The sequence below is a fragment of the Amaranthus tricolor genome, chromosome 8 (assembly GCF_026212465.1).
Source record: "Amaranthus tricolor cultivar Red isolate AtriRed21 chromosome 8, ASM2621246v1, whole genome shotgun sequence".
Lineage (NCBI taxonomy): Eukaryota > Viridiplantae > Streptophyta > Magnoliopsida > Caryophyllales > Amaranthaceae > Amaranthus > Amaranthus tricolor.
The window spans coordinates 27,412,095-27,428,564 of record NC_080054.1 but is presented as its reverse complement, the minus strand read 5'-3'; the positions used below and the strand labels follow the sequence as shown (position 1 = coordinate 27,428,564).

The 16,470-nt window shown below is 29.4% G+C and overlaps 2 protein-coding genes across 2 annotated transcripts; one reads left to right on the top strand and one right to left on the bottom strand.

The window, feature by feature from the left end:
- The first annotated feature begins 680 nt into the window (after positions 1-680).
- On the top strand, positions 681-2,000 carry LOC130820883 (uncharacterized). The gene has a single exon (XM_057686426.1). It carries the CDS (start codon positions 747-749, stop codon positions 1,692-1,694), a length of 948 nt encoding a protein of 315 aa, XP_057542409.1. The 5' UTR covers positions 681-746; the 3' UTR covers positions 1,695-2,000.
- A 6,615-nt stretch (positions 2,001-8,615) lies between these two features.
- On the bottom strand, positions 8,616-9,461 carry LOC130821744 (uncharacterized). The gene has a single exon (XM_057687528.1). The coding sequence runs from the start codon at positions 9,459-9,461 to the stop codon at positions 8,616-8,618; it is 846 nt and encodes a 281-aa protein (XP_057543511.1).
- Positions 9,462-16,470: the final 7,009 nt, after the last annotated feature.

The window sequence follows — 16,470 nt, the reverse complement described above, 5'->3', positions numbered from 1 at the left end:
GGTGCACCAAATCTATGCATTCAATGTCAAAATTCAACTGCATCAGATATTATAAGTAGAGTTTGTGCTGAATCTACGTTTCTAGCTTAAAGTGACTATTGTCGAGTTATATTATGTGATGCATCAGATGTATGTACAAATAAATTAAAAAATCATGATAGATTTCATAACTATGATATTGTTGGAAAAATAACCCATGTATAATCCAACATCTAATAATTAGAGAAATGTTGATTAATTTATAAGTTTGATGGGCTACTTCTAATATCAATTGATTTTAAGATGAAATTTCGTCGGGTTTATATGCAATCAACTCACCTTTTGTGCAGGTCTTGTTATGTATAAGACTATTTGAGATTACAGTTACTCTTGTGAGTGACCATCTCTAGATAAGATAATCTCAAAATAAGAAGTCTATATGGTAATAAGTATGTTAGTTGGCCTATTCAGCCCATATATAAAAAGGGTCAAACAAGAATTTGTGTTTGAGATTCTAAGTTATATTTGTTGGGTCAATGACATGCCATGATGATAAATTAAAGCCCCATAATTGTAGTAAGCCACCCTGGATTCACATGCTTGTTGGACACCACAGTTTTCTGGTCTATTATTTCAGACCTTACTTCGATGATATTATATATATGCATTTGTACTGGTCACTAAGATGGAAGAAACATAGCCTTATACACATTTTCTTTAATCTGAATCACATAAATAAAACTTAGGGTTAAATAGTGCACAAAAATATGGTAGGTTTCTTTCTAAAGCCAAATTCTAAAGGCCATCATGCTAGATCAATCAGTTTACCCGTAAGATCGCATCCTACCACTCTTAAAATCAAAGAAGAACTCAACAAACTTCGTAATCTTGAAGTTTGTTCTTCAAACTGTTTCGATTTCACTAAGCTCCGCATGGCCATTCCAGGCCTTGCGGAGCTCTACAAATCAATAGGAGATCTTCTAAAGCTACCCCAAACTCAACAAGCCTTAAATAGGCACAATGATTCTTCATGGGTTGATGAGATTTTAGAAGAATCAATATCATTCCTTGATGTTTGTGAAAACATAAGAGAAAACTTGTTCCTTTTAAGGAAAAATATTGCACAACTTCAATCTAGCCTTAGGAGAAGAAACAATGTTAATGGTAGTAGTGAATTGGATAATGATAATGAAGATGCTATCACAAAATATGCTTCCTTTGTGAAGAAATTGAAGAGAGAAATGGGTAAATTTATTGTTTCTTTGAAGCAAATTGATAATAAATTATTAGAGTCATCAATATTTAATAAGATAAATAATAACCAATATGTTATTGCAATTGTTAGGGTTCTAAGAGAGACAAGTTTGATTTGTAATTTTGTTTTTAGGTCAATTTGTTGGTATTTTTCTAGTACTAATTCCCATTTGCTATATAAGGGTAGCAAATGGGGTTTAGTACTTAAATTGGTGCAAAATAATAATAAAGGTCAGGGTGAAGATGAGCTTAACGAATTAGAGGATGTAGAAGCTGTGTTAAATAATTTAATGGTTCGAAAAATGAGTGCAGATAATACTAGGCAAAGGGTTCAAGTTGCATGTAAGAAACTACATGCACTTGATACAACAACTCAAGGTTTTGAGAAAGATCTTGAGTGTTTGTTTAGGCAACTAATTCACACTCGAGTTTCTCTCTTGAATTTACTTTCAGATCATTGATTTAGTGTCATAATTAAAGCTTAAGTCAATAGTCATAGCCATGATAGCTTTTTGTGTTCAAAATGTCGATGCATATATCCTTTTTATATTTGACAGTGTTAAATATTTTAGATGATATTTCTTTTAATTTTTATATTTCAAAGGATGAGTCATTCACTTAACATTATCCAAATTTTGAAGGATTTGTTAAAGGATTATCAGTGTTTTTTCATCTTGATATGTATTATGTATGTAGATGATTATGTAAATAAAAGGTAGTATATTATAAGGAAAATGGTGAATATCTTTGTATTATCTCATTAATTGACTTATTAAATGTAAATTTTGATTTATCACCTTGAGATTGACTATGTTTAAATCTTTCAGCCATGAATCTAAACAACAATTATTTTTATAGTTTTTATTTGGAAGTTTCAAATAAGACTTATATGAAGCCAATAGAAGCCAAATATTGTCTTATAAAATGATTTGAGTTGTGCCTTAGCTAGGTCTGGACTTAAATTTCATGTGATTAGGTGTTAGAACAAGGGCGAGAATAAATGGAATACAACAATTATCATTTATTCTCGAGCCGAAGGACTCTTTGACCGTACTCTCCTTTATGGGTATGAGCAGTTATCTCTCTTCCCTCCAAACCCTGATCATAGTTTTCTATGGGCGAGATACACTGGGTACGATGATGATGATGAAGGATAATAAATTTGTTAGAGGGTTTATAAATAAAATCTACACAAAAAAAGAGCTGATTGCACATAAATTCGATAATATTCCATCCTGCACAAAAGAAGAGTAGATTGAACACAAATATGTTACCAAGTTTAGGTCGGATTCAAGTCGACCAAACGGGTCAAAGATTTTGATATAGATATAATTATGCTCATCAAGGTTGTCAATATCTGATTATGATACAATTTGTTAAGAAAATACTTATATCCATTGTTTCTAATAGTTCTTAAAATGATTTTGTTGCATGCATGTTTTGGTTGTGAATTAGTGGCTTTGACAACCTGGTGTAGTCCATAATAGAAAGATAATTATATAATCACAAATTATTATGATAGAAAAGAGAGCATCTCTGATTGGCCCGGCCCATTATATATGTTGTAAAATATTATAAGTAGGCATTAAGAATGATGTAAGTAGACATTTAAAATATTAAAAGTAGACATTAGGGATACGATAAGTAAACATTAACGATAATGTAAGTAGACATTAAGAATGTGATAAATAAACATTAATCTTCAATGGGCTAGGCTTGAGATATGTCTTTCAAAGAGATTGTCTCTCAAGAGATTAGCTCTTATATAATTTGATTTTGTGTATCAAGGAAAAAACTTGGAAAGCGGTGCTATAAAAATATTCACACGAGTGGGTTTAGTTTTTTTTGATTTTTAGTTATATTGTGGAAGTTTCTTAATTGTTATAACCAAAGACTGTTTGACAAAATAATTGTTGACTGTTAGATTGTCTTATAAGGCAGCTGTATTAACTAGGCTACGCAACTCATTATAAGGCCGTCTTATATACAGTAATTTGGGTTAAAAGATATAAATTGAATTCTCGTTTTCAAGCCCAATGGGCCTACAGGCCTCAATTAATAAGTTTATTTTAACATGCCCACTTCGCTAGTGTGGACTTGGTCTGATCCGAGTCAGGCAACATGGTTTTGGGCCGTCCAAACCAGCTGACCAGGACAAAATGTGCATTTTGCGAAAGATTAAATAAATAAGTTTTTTTATATAAAAAAATTCAAAACAAATTCCAGGAAATTTTAATTCCAAAAATAAGCTGTTTGTATCTGAGCCTAAAGATTAAATAAATAAGTTATTAATAGCAAATAAGAGAAAAAATTACTTTGTTCGCTGTCAATAACAACGAACAAAAGGGAGAGAATGCCATAATGTTTGAAGGGACAAAATAACAATTAGTTTGTTCGTTGTTATCAATAAGAAACAAGCATTGTTTTTAAATTATTTTCCCTTTCAGACGTTCATATTGTCCCTCTTGATTCACTGTTAGTTACAACGAACAAAGTCATGGTAAATTTTTTTTCTCTTGTTCGTTGTTAGTAATAGGGAACAAACTTGACCTTAGGCTCGTAAATGAATAAGCTTTTTTTGAGAATTAAAATTTTTCGAAGTTTATTTTGAGAATTTTTTATAAAAAAAAAAAAGCTCAATTTATTCAATCTTTCTGCATTTTGCATTTATCAAGTCTAGTATGAGACCATCTCACTATAAGGCGAGCTTATATAATTAGTTACTTTTTCTAGTTGATCACTTTGAGATTGTAATAATAAAATTTAGGCCATACGTGATCACTTTAAGAGTATAGAAAGTGATCACTTTAAAATTATAATTAATCAGTTTAATTAGGTTATAAGTAATTACTTTAAAACAATAACTCTACAATTGGTCAACCAAATAGAAATTGTCTCACTATGAGACTAGCATTTGAGAATTGGTGATGTTAATTTGGATTGCTATTTGACCCCTATTATTATGTAATTTATAGTTGTTAATTTTAATGTATATTTTGTCTCTTTTATCAATAAATTAATCATCATAATTTTTTTAAATAAAAACATTAATTTGATGATAAAAAAGAGGTTTGTGATAGTGGATGTATCCAATTTTACCTTTGTTAGATAACAAAGAGATTGCTTTTAATTGACCTTTAATAGCAAATAAATTGAACAACGTGTAGATAATTAAATAAGACATTTTAATATAGTCATTTAAGTCTATAGCTCATCAAAATAAAGAACATCAAAATTTAAAAAAATAAATAAGAACAAGAAAATCCTAAAGCCAAAGTGATAAAATTGCATGTGCTTTCAATGTGGATATTCCTAAACTCAACTAACAATCCTTTTTCTGGTAACAATGTTATGAAACAACTTATTTACTTTATTTCATTTTAAATTATAAAATAAAGTTTTTTAGTTAAATAATGCAAAATAAATACGACAAAAAAGTGGGACTGAAAATCATATTATACCACCTTGAATTTGTTACAATTGAGCCAATCAATGATCATAACCTTTGGAAATTTAATTTATGGTGTTGATGATTAGCTTCATATTCTGTATGCCTATTATAATTTAAGAAAAAAATTTAATTGATTCAGTGAGTAAACTACTTACTATTCTTAGACAAATAAAATATATTTATAAAAAAGTATGTTGAATTTTACTACTTAAAATTTATTAGTGGCAGTTAGTTTATTCAATAAGTAAATATAGCTAAGCTAGTAACATAGCAGACAACTTCTATTTGCGTCATTGATGCCAACCAATGGGAAACTGTATGAGCAAAAATGCAATTTTGACTGCAGTTAGTAGGTGGAGTACAGAATATATAAAGAGTTTTGACCATTAACTTAAGTTTATAATTGAGTTGATTTTTTACATGCTATTAGAGTTAAATCTTGCTCACCTTTGCTCATTTCAAGTGGAATGTAAGACTAAGTATGAGGAGGGTCATATTTGCATCTATAGTTCTAATCTTAATAATTCTTATGTGAGATAACATGATAGAAAATCGAGCATATCTTGAGGTTGAAACGATTTTTACAGTGATGCAAACACCTTTTTTGGCTGCAAAATGACAACATGGACAATGAGATTGTTTGACGATTAGTTTTATTTGTTGGTTCTTAGTTGGCTTGGATTATTTGCTTGTATCAAATAACCAAAAAAGTGTTTGATGAATGGTTTTTAAGCAAAACGAAAAAACTAATCATAATTGTTCTTTTCATTGCATTTAAACTATTAGCCTACTTTTTTTCTATAAACAACCAACGACCAACAAATAATTTATAATTAAACATCTCTTTAACAATGAATTTAAACAATTAGTGCAAATAATTAACTTATCAGTCAATACATCAAATCAACCAACAACTTTAACTAACAACTCTATGTAACAATTATATGTGAACCATACCAAATATTTGTGACTCTAGTGGGCTACTCTAGTGGGCATCAAACATGGCAAAAAGGGTAAAATAAGCCGAAGAAGTAGGGAGTAGTAATTAAGCTGTTTAATGGTAACCCTTTGTCTCCTTGTCCCTTGCAGCATCATGTGGTACACCTTAAGATATGGATTGGTGACAATATTAATAGCCTCCATAAGTTAATTATTAATCATAGGAAAAATTTTAATAGAAATTTGAAAAGATCACAAATTCACAATACATAAAAAGCTATCACTTAGTTATATACATAGTTTGTTTTGGTGATATTTCAGTTATGCATAAGAACTATAAGAAAAAATAATTTTACTAGAAAAATACTAAAATAATATCATTGGTGATGGGTATGAATGAATAAAGAAAATCAAGATGAAAAAAATAAATAAAAGTAAAGTAAATATATACAATTGTTTTTTTTGCTAAAAAAAAGAAATGTAACAATTAACACTTAAAAAGTAAGTACATCAAGCATTATAGAACAAGTAAGTATTGTATGAATTTAATCCCCTTGCACCAGACTTAATATTTCTTAATTTTATATTTAAATCACTTATTTTCACTTTTTTTAAAAAAAAAGATGCACTCTATTCTGATGTGATACTTTCTCGTTCTAAATTAGTTGCAAAGATTATTAATATTAAAATTTATAATTTTTTATTATACATAATTAAAGATATTAAAAATTAACTTAATACATAAAGCTACATGAAAAAGTAAATATTGTAGTAAATTAGAACAAAGGAACTACTAGTTTATATACAAAACTTTATCTTAGAACGAAAAACTGCAATATACTACTCCCTTCTATTCATCTTAAGTGTCTCATTTACTTTATGCACTTTGTCCAATACACTTATTCAATCCTTAATATATCTAATTATGTATAATTAAAAATTATGAAAAATTGATATTACTAAAGTTTACATTAAAATGAATCAAATAAAATCTCACATGACTATATTTTATATTATAAATTAATAATAAAATATAATTTAAAAATAAAAAATAAATAGTATTCCAAAAATAAATAAGACAACTAAGCAAAAATCCATGTGACCGTAAATCACCGTACAATGGGTAGTGGGAAAAAATTGTCCTTACCTTCACATATCAATTCATGATTTGATATGGAAGTTCATCATTGTTAAAGGTTGATACTAAGATGTCTTATCGGTGTACCCGCTCATGAATATTAACAAATCATTTCTATTATTTAATTGTTTTTTTCTAAATAACTCATTTCTCCTTTTTATAAATTTGGTAGAAGAAAAGTGAGAATCATAAATATTAAAAGAAAAATATTTGAAGAGGGTTAGTGAAAAAAATATAAAAATCAAACTAATAAAAAAATATTTTTATAAAGTTAGTGTGAAAATTATAGGGACCATAAAAATATAAAAATGTTAAAATAGAGTTAGTGTAAAATATATGAAGCCATAGATATCAGTAAAATATTAAAATGACAATTGATAAGATTATTTTTGTTTAAAATTTGTGACATACTTTTAACTAAAAAGATTCCTTATCAAAACAATAAATAAAATAACTCAAAATAACGAATGGAAACATTTAAATAAAAAAGTAGTTGTTACTCAGAAAATAATACTAAGTGTCAAATAAAAGGAACATAGATCATATAGGAGAGAGAAAAGAGGTGGAATATAAAGGATAAAAAAGGTGAATAATTTTGAATTTTTATTATGAGTGAGATGATGATATTTTTTTGGCTATAAATGATAAAAAAAACATTAAAAATAAAATTTAATGATTTATTTATCATGAATGCTATAAAAATATAAATTGGATGGATAGGTAGAGAATAGAGACCTATTTAAAGCTCATGACTTGTAATATTTAAAATTGATCAAGCTTATCATTTGAATAAAGGAGTGGGCTTTTAACAAATGGATTTACTTAAAAACAGACTCTTATTTAATGCATTTTAATTTGCAATATGCTGATTTTCAATATGAACATTTTAACGTAAACGTTGCAAAATGAGTCTAAGAGGTGAGTGGCCAAAGTGAATTGGGTCACATATGATTTTGATTAAGCCTAACCCGTAAGACTCTTACCAAACCCAAGTTCGAAAGCCACCCCACCCTACCTGCCCTATCGTGCACCACTCCGTTGAACATGTTTTTTCTTCCATACATGTGCTCTAAGTGTAGCCTAACCTTGTTATTTTTAAATCTAAATACTGCTACTTTTATAAGAGACTGTCTTTCAAATAAATGACTACAAAACAAGAACTCTACATTTTTATTTTCTCTTTAATTTGTATTAATTGGGCTATATATCTAATGCGTCTCTCAAAGAGACTGTCTGTCGCAACAATTTGTAATCTAAAAAAAGTTAGAAACTTTCATATATTAAATGTATTATTTTATTGAATAATAAATTTGATTGATGAAAAGTCGAGATCATAAATATTTAGTGCTAGATATGAGAAGGCTCGTGCCATTGCTTTTTTTTTTAATCAATTTAATTTATTAGCATAAACTCTTATTAATATCAATTGGTAATTTTAGTAGTGAACTTGGTTTGTAAGTAAGTTGCTTCATCTGCTCATTGTTTTAAAATATTAATAGTGTAGGAGTCAAGGGCTCGAAGCATATTGGTAGCGAAATGCATATAGAGGCGACAATGTTTGAATGTACACAATCTTACTCTTATAGCACAAAGAGATTGTAATTTTAAACATTTTATATCAAATATCATTTGTAACTCTATATATATAATAAATACACATAATTTTAATAAGTGATTTACTATAAACCATTATAACCCGAACCAAAAAAACATGCTAGTAAATCTTTAGCTTTAATTCCATCGAATAGACACACTTATACACAATTTAATGAATAGACAATGGAAAAATCATTGCCAAAATGAATAAAGTACACAAAAGTATGTATGTATGTATCTCTACAACTATTAGTAAACTCAATGAGTAAGAATGTTCAAAAGAGACGCTCTATTTTGCACCAAGCACCTAAATAAGATCCCAAGTTCACCCTCTAGAACTTGCAAGCTAGCATTAAGAGCTTCAATGTTGTCTCGTACGAGCATCACATCGATTTTCGTATGATCATTCAAGGCTAAATCAAGCCTAGAAACCTCATCAAGGATTCCCTTAACCTTCTTGTTGTTAGAACCATCCCCTGAAGTTTTTGTTACAAGTCTCGCGATCAATGACCATCCGTTTGTCTTTGTTTTCGTAGACAATAACATAAATATCGACTTATAAACAACAATTGTTACACTATAAACTTCCCTAAAAATCATAACCATGTTCATTAATAACTGATCATTAATCTCGAGTAAAGTAGCATTAAGTCCGAATTTTCCCTCTTCTTGTTTCAACACCTTAAGACTTTTCGCAACATCTTTGGCAACCCTTTTTCGCATTCTCATGTACATGTTTATTTCGTTATCAATATTGGAGTACCCCTTCCTACGAAGGGCAGATTGTAAGTCACATACTTGATTTTTGAACACTAAGATTAAGTCCCTTGCTTGGCTACACGAATCGAGTAGTAAAACCGAGCTTTCTAAGGCTTCTTCAACAATGTTTCCTTGTTGGGTCGAAAAAGAAAGGATTAATTCTTGTAAATGAGCATATAATTCTACAAGATTAAGGAGATTAAGCTGAATTTTCTCAACTCTTGATGAACAACAAGAGACTCGTGATTTTAATTTGTTTATAGTTTCTTGAATTTTAAGAGTTGTTGGATGAGATCGAGATGGTAAACTAATACACCTTATTGGTTGGCAAAAGGTGTAAGCCATTTTTTGTGAGGCAAATGAAAGAAATGTTGATCAAAAGTTGCACTCAAAAGTATTAATGGTTTGATTCAAGCTATTTATAGGGACAAATAAATAGATGTATTTTTCCCTTTTTTTTTAAGTTTGCTATAATTGACATATTGTCTATTCTATTTAGTTTACTCTTTTTTTATTTGTTAATACCATTTAAATATTTAAAATTTTATCTTATTCTTCAAACAACTAGACTGTTTCTTAACATTGGTGTCAATATCCTAACCTGCAAGTTCAGAGGAGGGAGGAGTATAACATGTTATGAAACTCAATGTAAGATAATTCGCTAGATATTTTACTTTTTGAATTTTTGATTCGCTCAAAACTAGTCTAAAACTAATCATATTTCACTTTTGACGATTCGCCAAAAGATTAACGAATCATGTGACACTGATGATGGTGCTACAACCAAAAGCTTAAGTGGATAATTTTATTCTCAAAAATATAATTTGTCATACTCCCTCCAACCCCTAACCTAATGCAAAAATGTTTCAATCAAAGTGAAAAGTTAAATGAGATCGAACCCATAACCTTTTATATTACATCGTCTTTTAATACTATGACGAACTTAAACATAGGCTTGTAGCTGGAAGATATAATATATATATATCAACTAGTCTCTTGAGAGACCACCTCTTTGAGAGACGTATCTCAAGCCCAATCCATTAAAGATTAATGTCTATTTACTGTATCTATAATGCCAACTTACACTATCCTTACCGTATTCTTAATGCCTATTTCAATATCGTAAATGTCTACTTACATTATTTCTGATGTCTACTTACAATATTTAAAAAAATATATAATAAACCGACTCAAATAAAAGATGGTCTCTTAAAAAGACCGTCTCACACCCGAATTTGTAAATATATTATGTACACTAATTAAGAATAGGCAAACGCACAGCAAGATTATAGCATGTGAAGACGACGTGGGCTTTTCCAGACTCTTCATTAATCTAAACAAACAGTTAGCCTGACATATTGCACCCTTTTTAAATTTTTTTTACTTAATTATAAATTATAATTATATTTTTCATGGTTATAAAATTGATGACGATGAAATACTACATTTTCTAATACATTTTCTCGCCTACTAAAACCAATCATTAGATGGTGACTAATATCATTATATAGTATATAAAGTACTTAAATACTCAGCTCTGTGTATGGATAAAGTCGGTAAAAAATATGATTTTTGGAAAAATAGAACAAATAGTGATAAATTAAGAAGGATGTCATTATAGGACTAAATAAAGTTTAATCTATACCGCAAATTGAACCGGACTAAACTGTAATTTTGCTATTTGGTGTGGTTTACAGTCTAAATGGTTTAGTCTGATTTTTAAACATTTCGGTTTACGGTTTGGTCTCGGTTTTTATTTTTCAAATCAGATCAAACTGCAAACCGTACTACGTACGAAAATCATAGTTTTTTAAAAATAAAATAATAGGTCGTTACCTAGATATTTCAAAATATAGTTATTTTTTATAATAATATATACTTGAATGATGTTGATGTAATTAAGTAATTTCAAATTATTATACTTAATAAGTGTAGGTGCAAAATATTTTTATAAACAAACATTAATTTGGATAAAAAATAAAAATAAAAAATCGTAAACCAGACAAGACGAGACCGTTGTAGAACAATTTGGCTCATCCGGTCTGGTGATTTAAACGGTCTAATCTGGTATGAAAATTTTCCATAGTAGAATTTTTAACATGATTTAATTTTAGTGTCAAATTAGACTAAACTGAGTGACGGGTACCAATAGATGATAGATGTGAGCATAATTTATGGAATGGATTAATAACGAAAATATATCAAAATCAGTGAAATGATGGTGGTATGATTAAAAAATATGCAGATTATTTTATTTGATCACTATAAAACAAAAGAAATAGTAGTACAAAGCTTGTTAGTAGGGACAGAATCGTTAACAGATTTAACTGTTACGCCTTTTGGAGGACTAAAAGATTGTAATGAGGAACAACACGGTAGTTGGAGAACATAAATATTTAGTAAAAGAGTAATTAATCTTTCAATTGGCTATGAATATGGAAACAAGGAATACCAATCAAGATAAAAGTGGAGACAATGTTGCAAATTATTGAATAAATTGGAGATTGTTTATGTTTCTTAAATCAAGAGAGTGGATTATAATGGTATACCTTCATTTGGACTAATCTATAGCATTAGTTTTACAGCTCCTCGCAATAAGACAAAAAAATTAGAAAAAAGAATAAAATAATACAATTTTCAAAACTAAGCGTAAAAATTTCAAATCTGTGGTTTGGGTCTATTCGCAATTACTAACTACGAACAGGTCAAAATAAGTCAAACAGTTGTTCGCAGTTAGTAACTGCGAACAGATAGCTGCACAAATACGCAACAACTTCCTTTCCTTCTCATTTTTCTATTTCTCAAAACCCTAGCTGTTCGAACAGGTAAAAAAAAGTCAAAGTTGTTTCCAGTTACTAAGTGGGAACAACTAGTTTGTTTTTTTTGACCTGTTCGCAGTTACTAACTGCGAACAACCCCAAACCACAAATTTGAAAATTGCACGCTCACTTTTGGAAATAAGTTGAATGTTGAATTATTTTGTTCCTTTTTTTGATTTTTTTGTCTCAATGTTCTCAAATTTTCTCAGAACTGTCTCACTATATTTAGACCGACTCAATTGAAGTTGTCTTACAATGAAACAACCTCAATAAAATATTAGTATGAATTTTACTATATTTTAAGCTTATTTTTGTAAAAAAAAGTTTGTCACAGCTAAGCTAATATTCCTCTCAATGCAATAACCTAATGGGCTATAGATGTAGTTTCAAGTTTTAACTATCGATTTTAGTTTTTAGTTGATTCAATATTTATTTTAATATGATATGAGAGCTAATATGATAAAAAAATCACAGCTAATCTAAGGATTAAGATATATTATATACTCTATTAAATATGTTATTGAATTATAATATGGGAATATACTCTATAATCTATTTTCTCTCACAATGGTCTAGGCGTGATTGAAAGCATGTAATTTGACTTTAACGCTATAGATATTAATGCTTTTATAGGTGTAATTCGAAGAAAAAAAAAACATTATGATTATAATTCGCGAAAAGCCTAAACTTTAAAGTTGTAATTCACAAATGATTTAGGTGATGTTTGGCAATATATAATTCATTTGAAAATATAAACTTTAATTTTTTTGATATTCAAATTTAAGAATTGTAAATAATACCTATATACTTGGAATTTGTAAATTTTGATACTTGACCAAATTTTACATTGTTATGCAATTCTATGGAATTGACTCAATTTCACATTTTCAAATTCAACATTTGCCAAACATAGTATTTGGCGCAATTTAACATTTGGAAATGAATTTCAAGTTGCCAAACATATCATTTAACTAAAACTGTTTCGCCAATTAAGAGCAAATAAAAGAAAAGGGCAAATACTACTACATCATTGAGGTAGTATAAGTAAATAACATTTATTTGTAATATTGGTAAATCATCCTTATGTGGAAAATTTTAGTAGGATGGGCTTTTAAGATTTTAATTTATCTTTATTTATTTTATTAATATTTAATTTATCTTTTTGTAGTAATTTACAAATAATGATGATTGATTAGAAAATTTGTGTTACAACATTAGTAACAATATCTGACAACTGACATACCCAGTTGGCAAAACACAAATGGGTTTTTGTACCTATGCGTTGGGATCCTCTCCATTACTTAAAAAGTTAAAATGTAATGGAGGATCCATTACTCAATTTAATGGTTATAATTGCTTGATAGAGTTTAAATAGGGAGGATTTTGATATTATATTTTTTATTTTAAAGTAGGTGTCAAAATCCTACCATGAGTAATAAAAAAAAGTAATGGAGAGAATCTTAATATTGTACCCATATTTGGTACAATATTTGTATAGTAAATTTTTCTAGTTAAAAGTAGTCAATTCACAATTTTACCTACTCATACGCAAATTTACTTTTTCTATTCCTTTAAATTTACTTCATAATTTATAAAATATTTTCATTTCAATTTGTGTTAAGTATCAAATTGGTTAAAATATAGTAAAAATTTGGTTAAAATATAGTAAAAATTTTAGATTCCTATTCTAAACTTTTCTTAAGGTGTATTTACTCTTTAATTATAATTCCAGCTTTGTAGCATGTGGGTGTCTAATTCTTATGTATTACTTCCTCTATTCCTTCCAACTTACTTGTAACGTTTGTTTTTTCACGTACTTCGATGCAATTCAATCTATAATATCTCTAATTATGTATAATAAAAAATTATAAAAAATTGAGATGAATAATCTTTGCAATGCGACGAATCAAACATCTCACTTGACTATGTTTTAACCTATAAATTAAAAACTAATCACAAATTAAGAGTGATGAATAAATAATGTTATTTTTTCTAATGCTACAAGTAATTTGAAACGGAGGAAGTACTGCGTTATTTTTTTCAGATTTCTAATTAATCATAAGGCCCGAGTTTATATTCATTCTTGCTCAACTACAAAGATTTTTCCTTTAATTCATAAAATACATTTTAATTCAAAATTACTTGAAATGTAATCGGAGGAGATGGATTTTTATTCCCATAAGAATAATATACTCCCTCCTTTCCATTGAATTTGCATCATTTTCTATTTTAGTTCGTCTCATTTAATTTGCATCATTTCTATTTTTGATCAATGACTCATCACTTTTTTTTAATCTCATCCATACATTTTAATTTTCTTTTAATTTGATCTACACCATTCATTCACTCTCTTTATTTATTACCACTTTTTAAAATCTGATTCACTTTCTCTTCAATGCAATTTAAAGAGGACAGATAAAGTAATATTTTTCATGAAAAAATTACAGTAAAAATGATTACTATTTAATGAGTGACTTGAAGTAGTTGCCAAACAGGTCCTACAGTTTCACTAAGTTTGGTAAACACAGGTAGCTACTGCATAAGAGGAGCAATAACACCATGTGATCAGAAAAGTGAGCAAGAATTGTTGCTTGCTTTATTCAATTCCAAAAAACCCAAAGTTTATGCAACAATTGCATAAAATAAACAAGAAAAGTTTTCCCATGTTAAACAGGAAGGTTTATCTTGGAAAACATGACATGGGGTGATGGGAATTGAGGATTGACATCTTATTCTCAAAAGGCTGAAGTCGACTACTACATTGAGTGCTTGTGTCTAGAAAATTGAATTAAAGTTCCCAAAAGAACATGATAAGAATAAAGAGATTTTCAATTTCTGACAGAACTGGTAAACATGAAGGATGGAAATACTCTAAACTGTCTATAAGATGATAAAGTTAATTCAGCCCATCATTGACAGCTATGTCCTTATCAGATAGTCCCATGAATCAAATCATTTGGTAATACTCTACTGCAGTCTGCAAGTTTCATGTAATCCAAGCCAATTTAACAGTACCAGTGCCAGTGCTCCAAATAGTATCCTATTCATCAAGAGGCAGGCATTGGAATGAAGAATTTAGTGACATGGGTAATGGGTAGGTGGTGGGTACGAAAATTTTGGATGGATTTGGAGATGAGGAAGGGATACTCGCACCCGCCCACCCATTTTGACATCCTATCCTATTAATAAATAACTTTCCACGAGCTGCCAGTTATTAAATGATAAAGGCATAGAGCCGAGTTGACACAACTAGAGGCCAAGTTTTAGTATATACGGGGAAATTAGATGTGAAAAATTCAATGAAACAGAGGGAGTAAATCTAGAGTGAATGATATCCCACTAAGAGGCAGGCATTGGAATGAAGTATTTAGAGGAATGGGTGATGGATAAGGTGGCAGATATGAAAATTTTCGATGGGTTTGGGGATGAGGGAAGAGATACGTACTCGCACCCATCCGTCCATTTTAACATCCCTATTAACAAATAACCTTCTAAGAGCTGTTAGTTATTAAACGATACAGGCATAGAGTCGAGTAGACACAAATGGAGGCTGAGTTTTAGTATATACTGGGAAATCAAATGTGGAAAATTCGATGAAACAAAAGAAGTAAATCTAAGTTGGGCACAACTAATCAGTAATCGTGAATACATTTAAACACACGGTTCTATATACCGCTTCTTCAAAATATCCATTGCAAAGAGTTACACCCCTCCTAAAATTACCGAGTTTATCGGTCTGATCAAGAGTTCACAATCTAAGGATCTACCCATGGGCTGCGATCTGTTTTCTTCTATTGCACCCCTCAATTTGTATCCTAAGAAAATAAACTAAGAGGAACTCAGAAAAAGATAGGTAGTAGTAATTGGGACCAGTAAATACATTTTCTGGAAGTTTTAGACCCACCATTTCTTCTCACAAAATGATAGGTTTGTAGTTATAGTAAACAGATACAGAAAAAGAAAGTATTTCGAGATAAGTTCAGCAATTAAAACGTAGATTTACCAAAAACCCAAGGTTCTTTCCCCCACATACTAAAAAACACCAAAGAAAATCCAAGAAAAGGATAGTCAGGGGAGCTGGGGTGATGGATGAAAAGCAATGGAAACACTCCAAAAACTAGTCTGCATAAAACAAAGGAGGTAGAAATGGTCAAGAAAACTATACTGGATACATGAGCATCTTTGGTATTTCTAACCCTTGTTTTTAAATAATATAATCATACAGAGATAATTTAAAAGTTTGGATGAATTACCAAACGGATTGCATACGTGCAGTGGATATAACATAAGCAGAAACACATCTCAGATAACAAGCCCATATTGTTATGTTTTGATATCTTTTGTTCAGACACAACATATCCAATGCACTCTAGAGGACATGCTGAAGATTTGGTCAATCATCGAACGTTAATTGTGTCCATATGGTCAAGCAATGGGCGACATTCCTCAAATCATATTTCGGCTCGTGAATGTAAAAACCTAAGGGTAAATAAATCAAAAGTGCAGTCCCCTCACCCATGTAATAAAACAAAAGT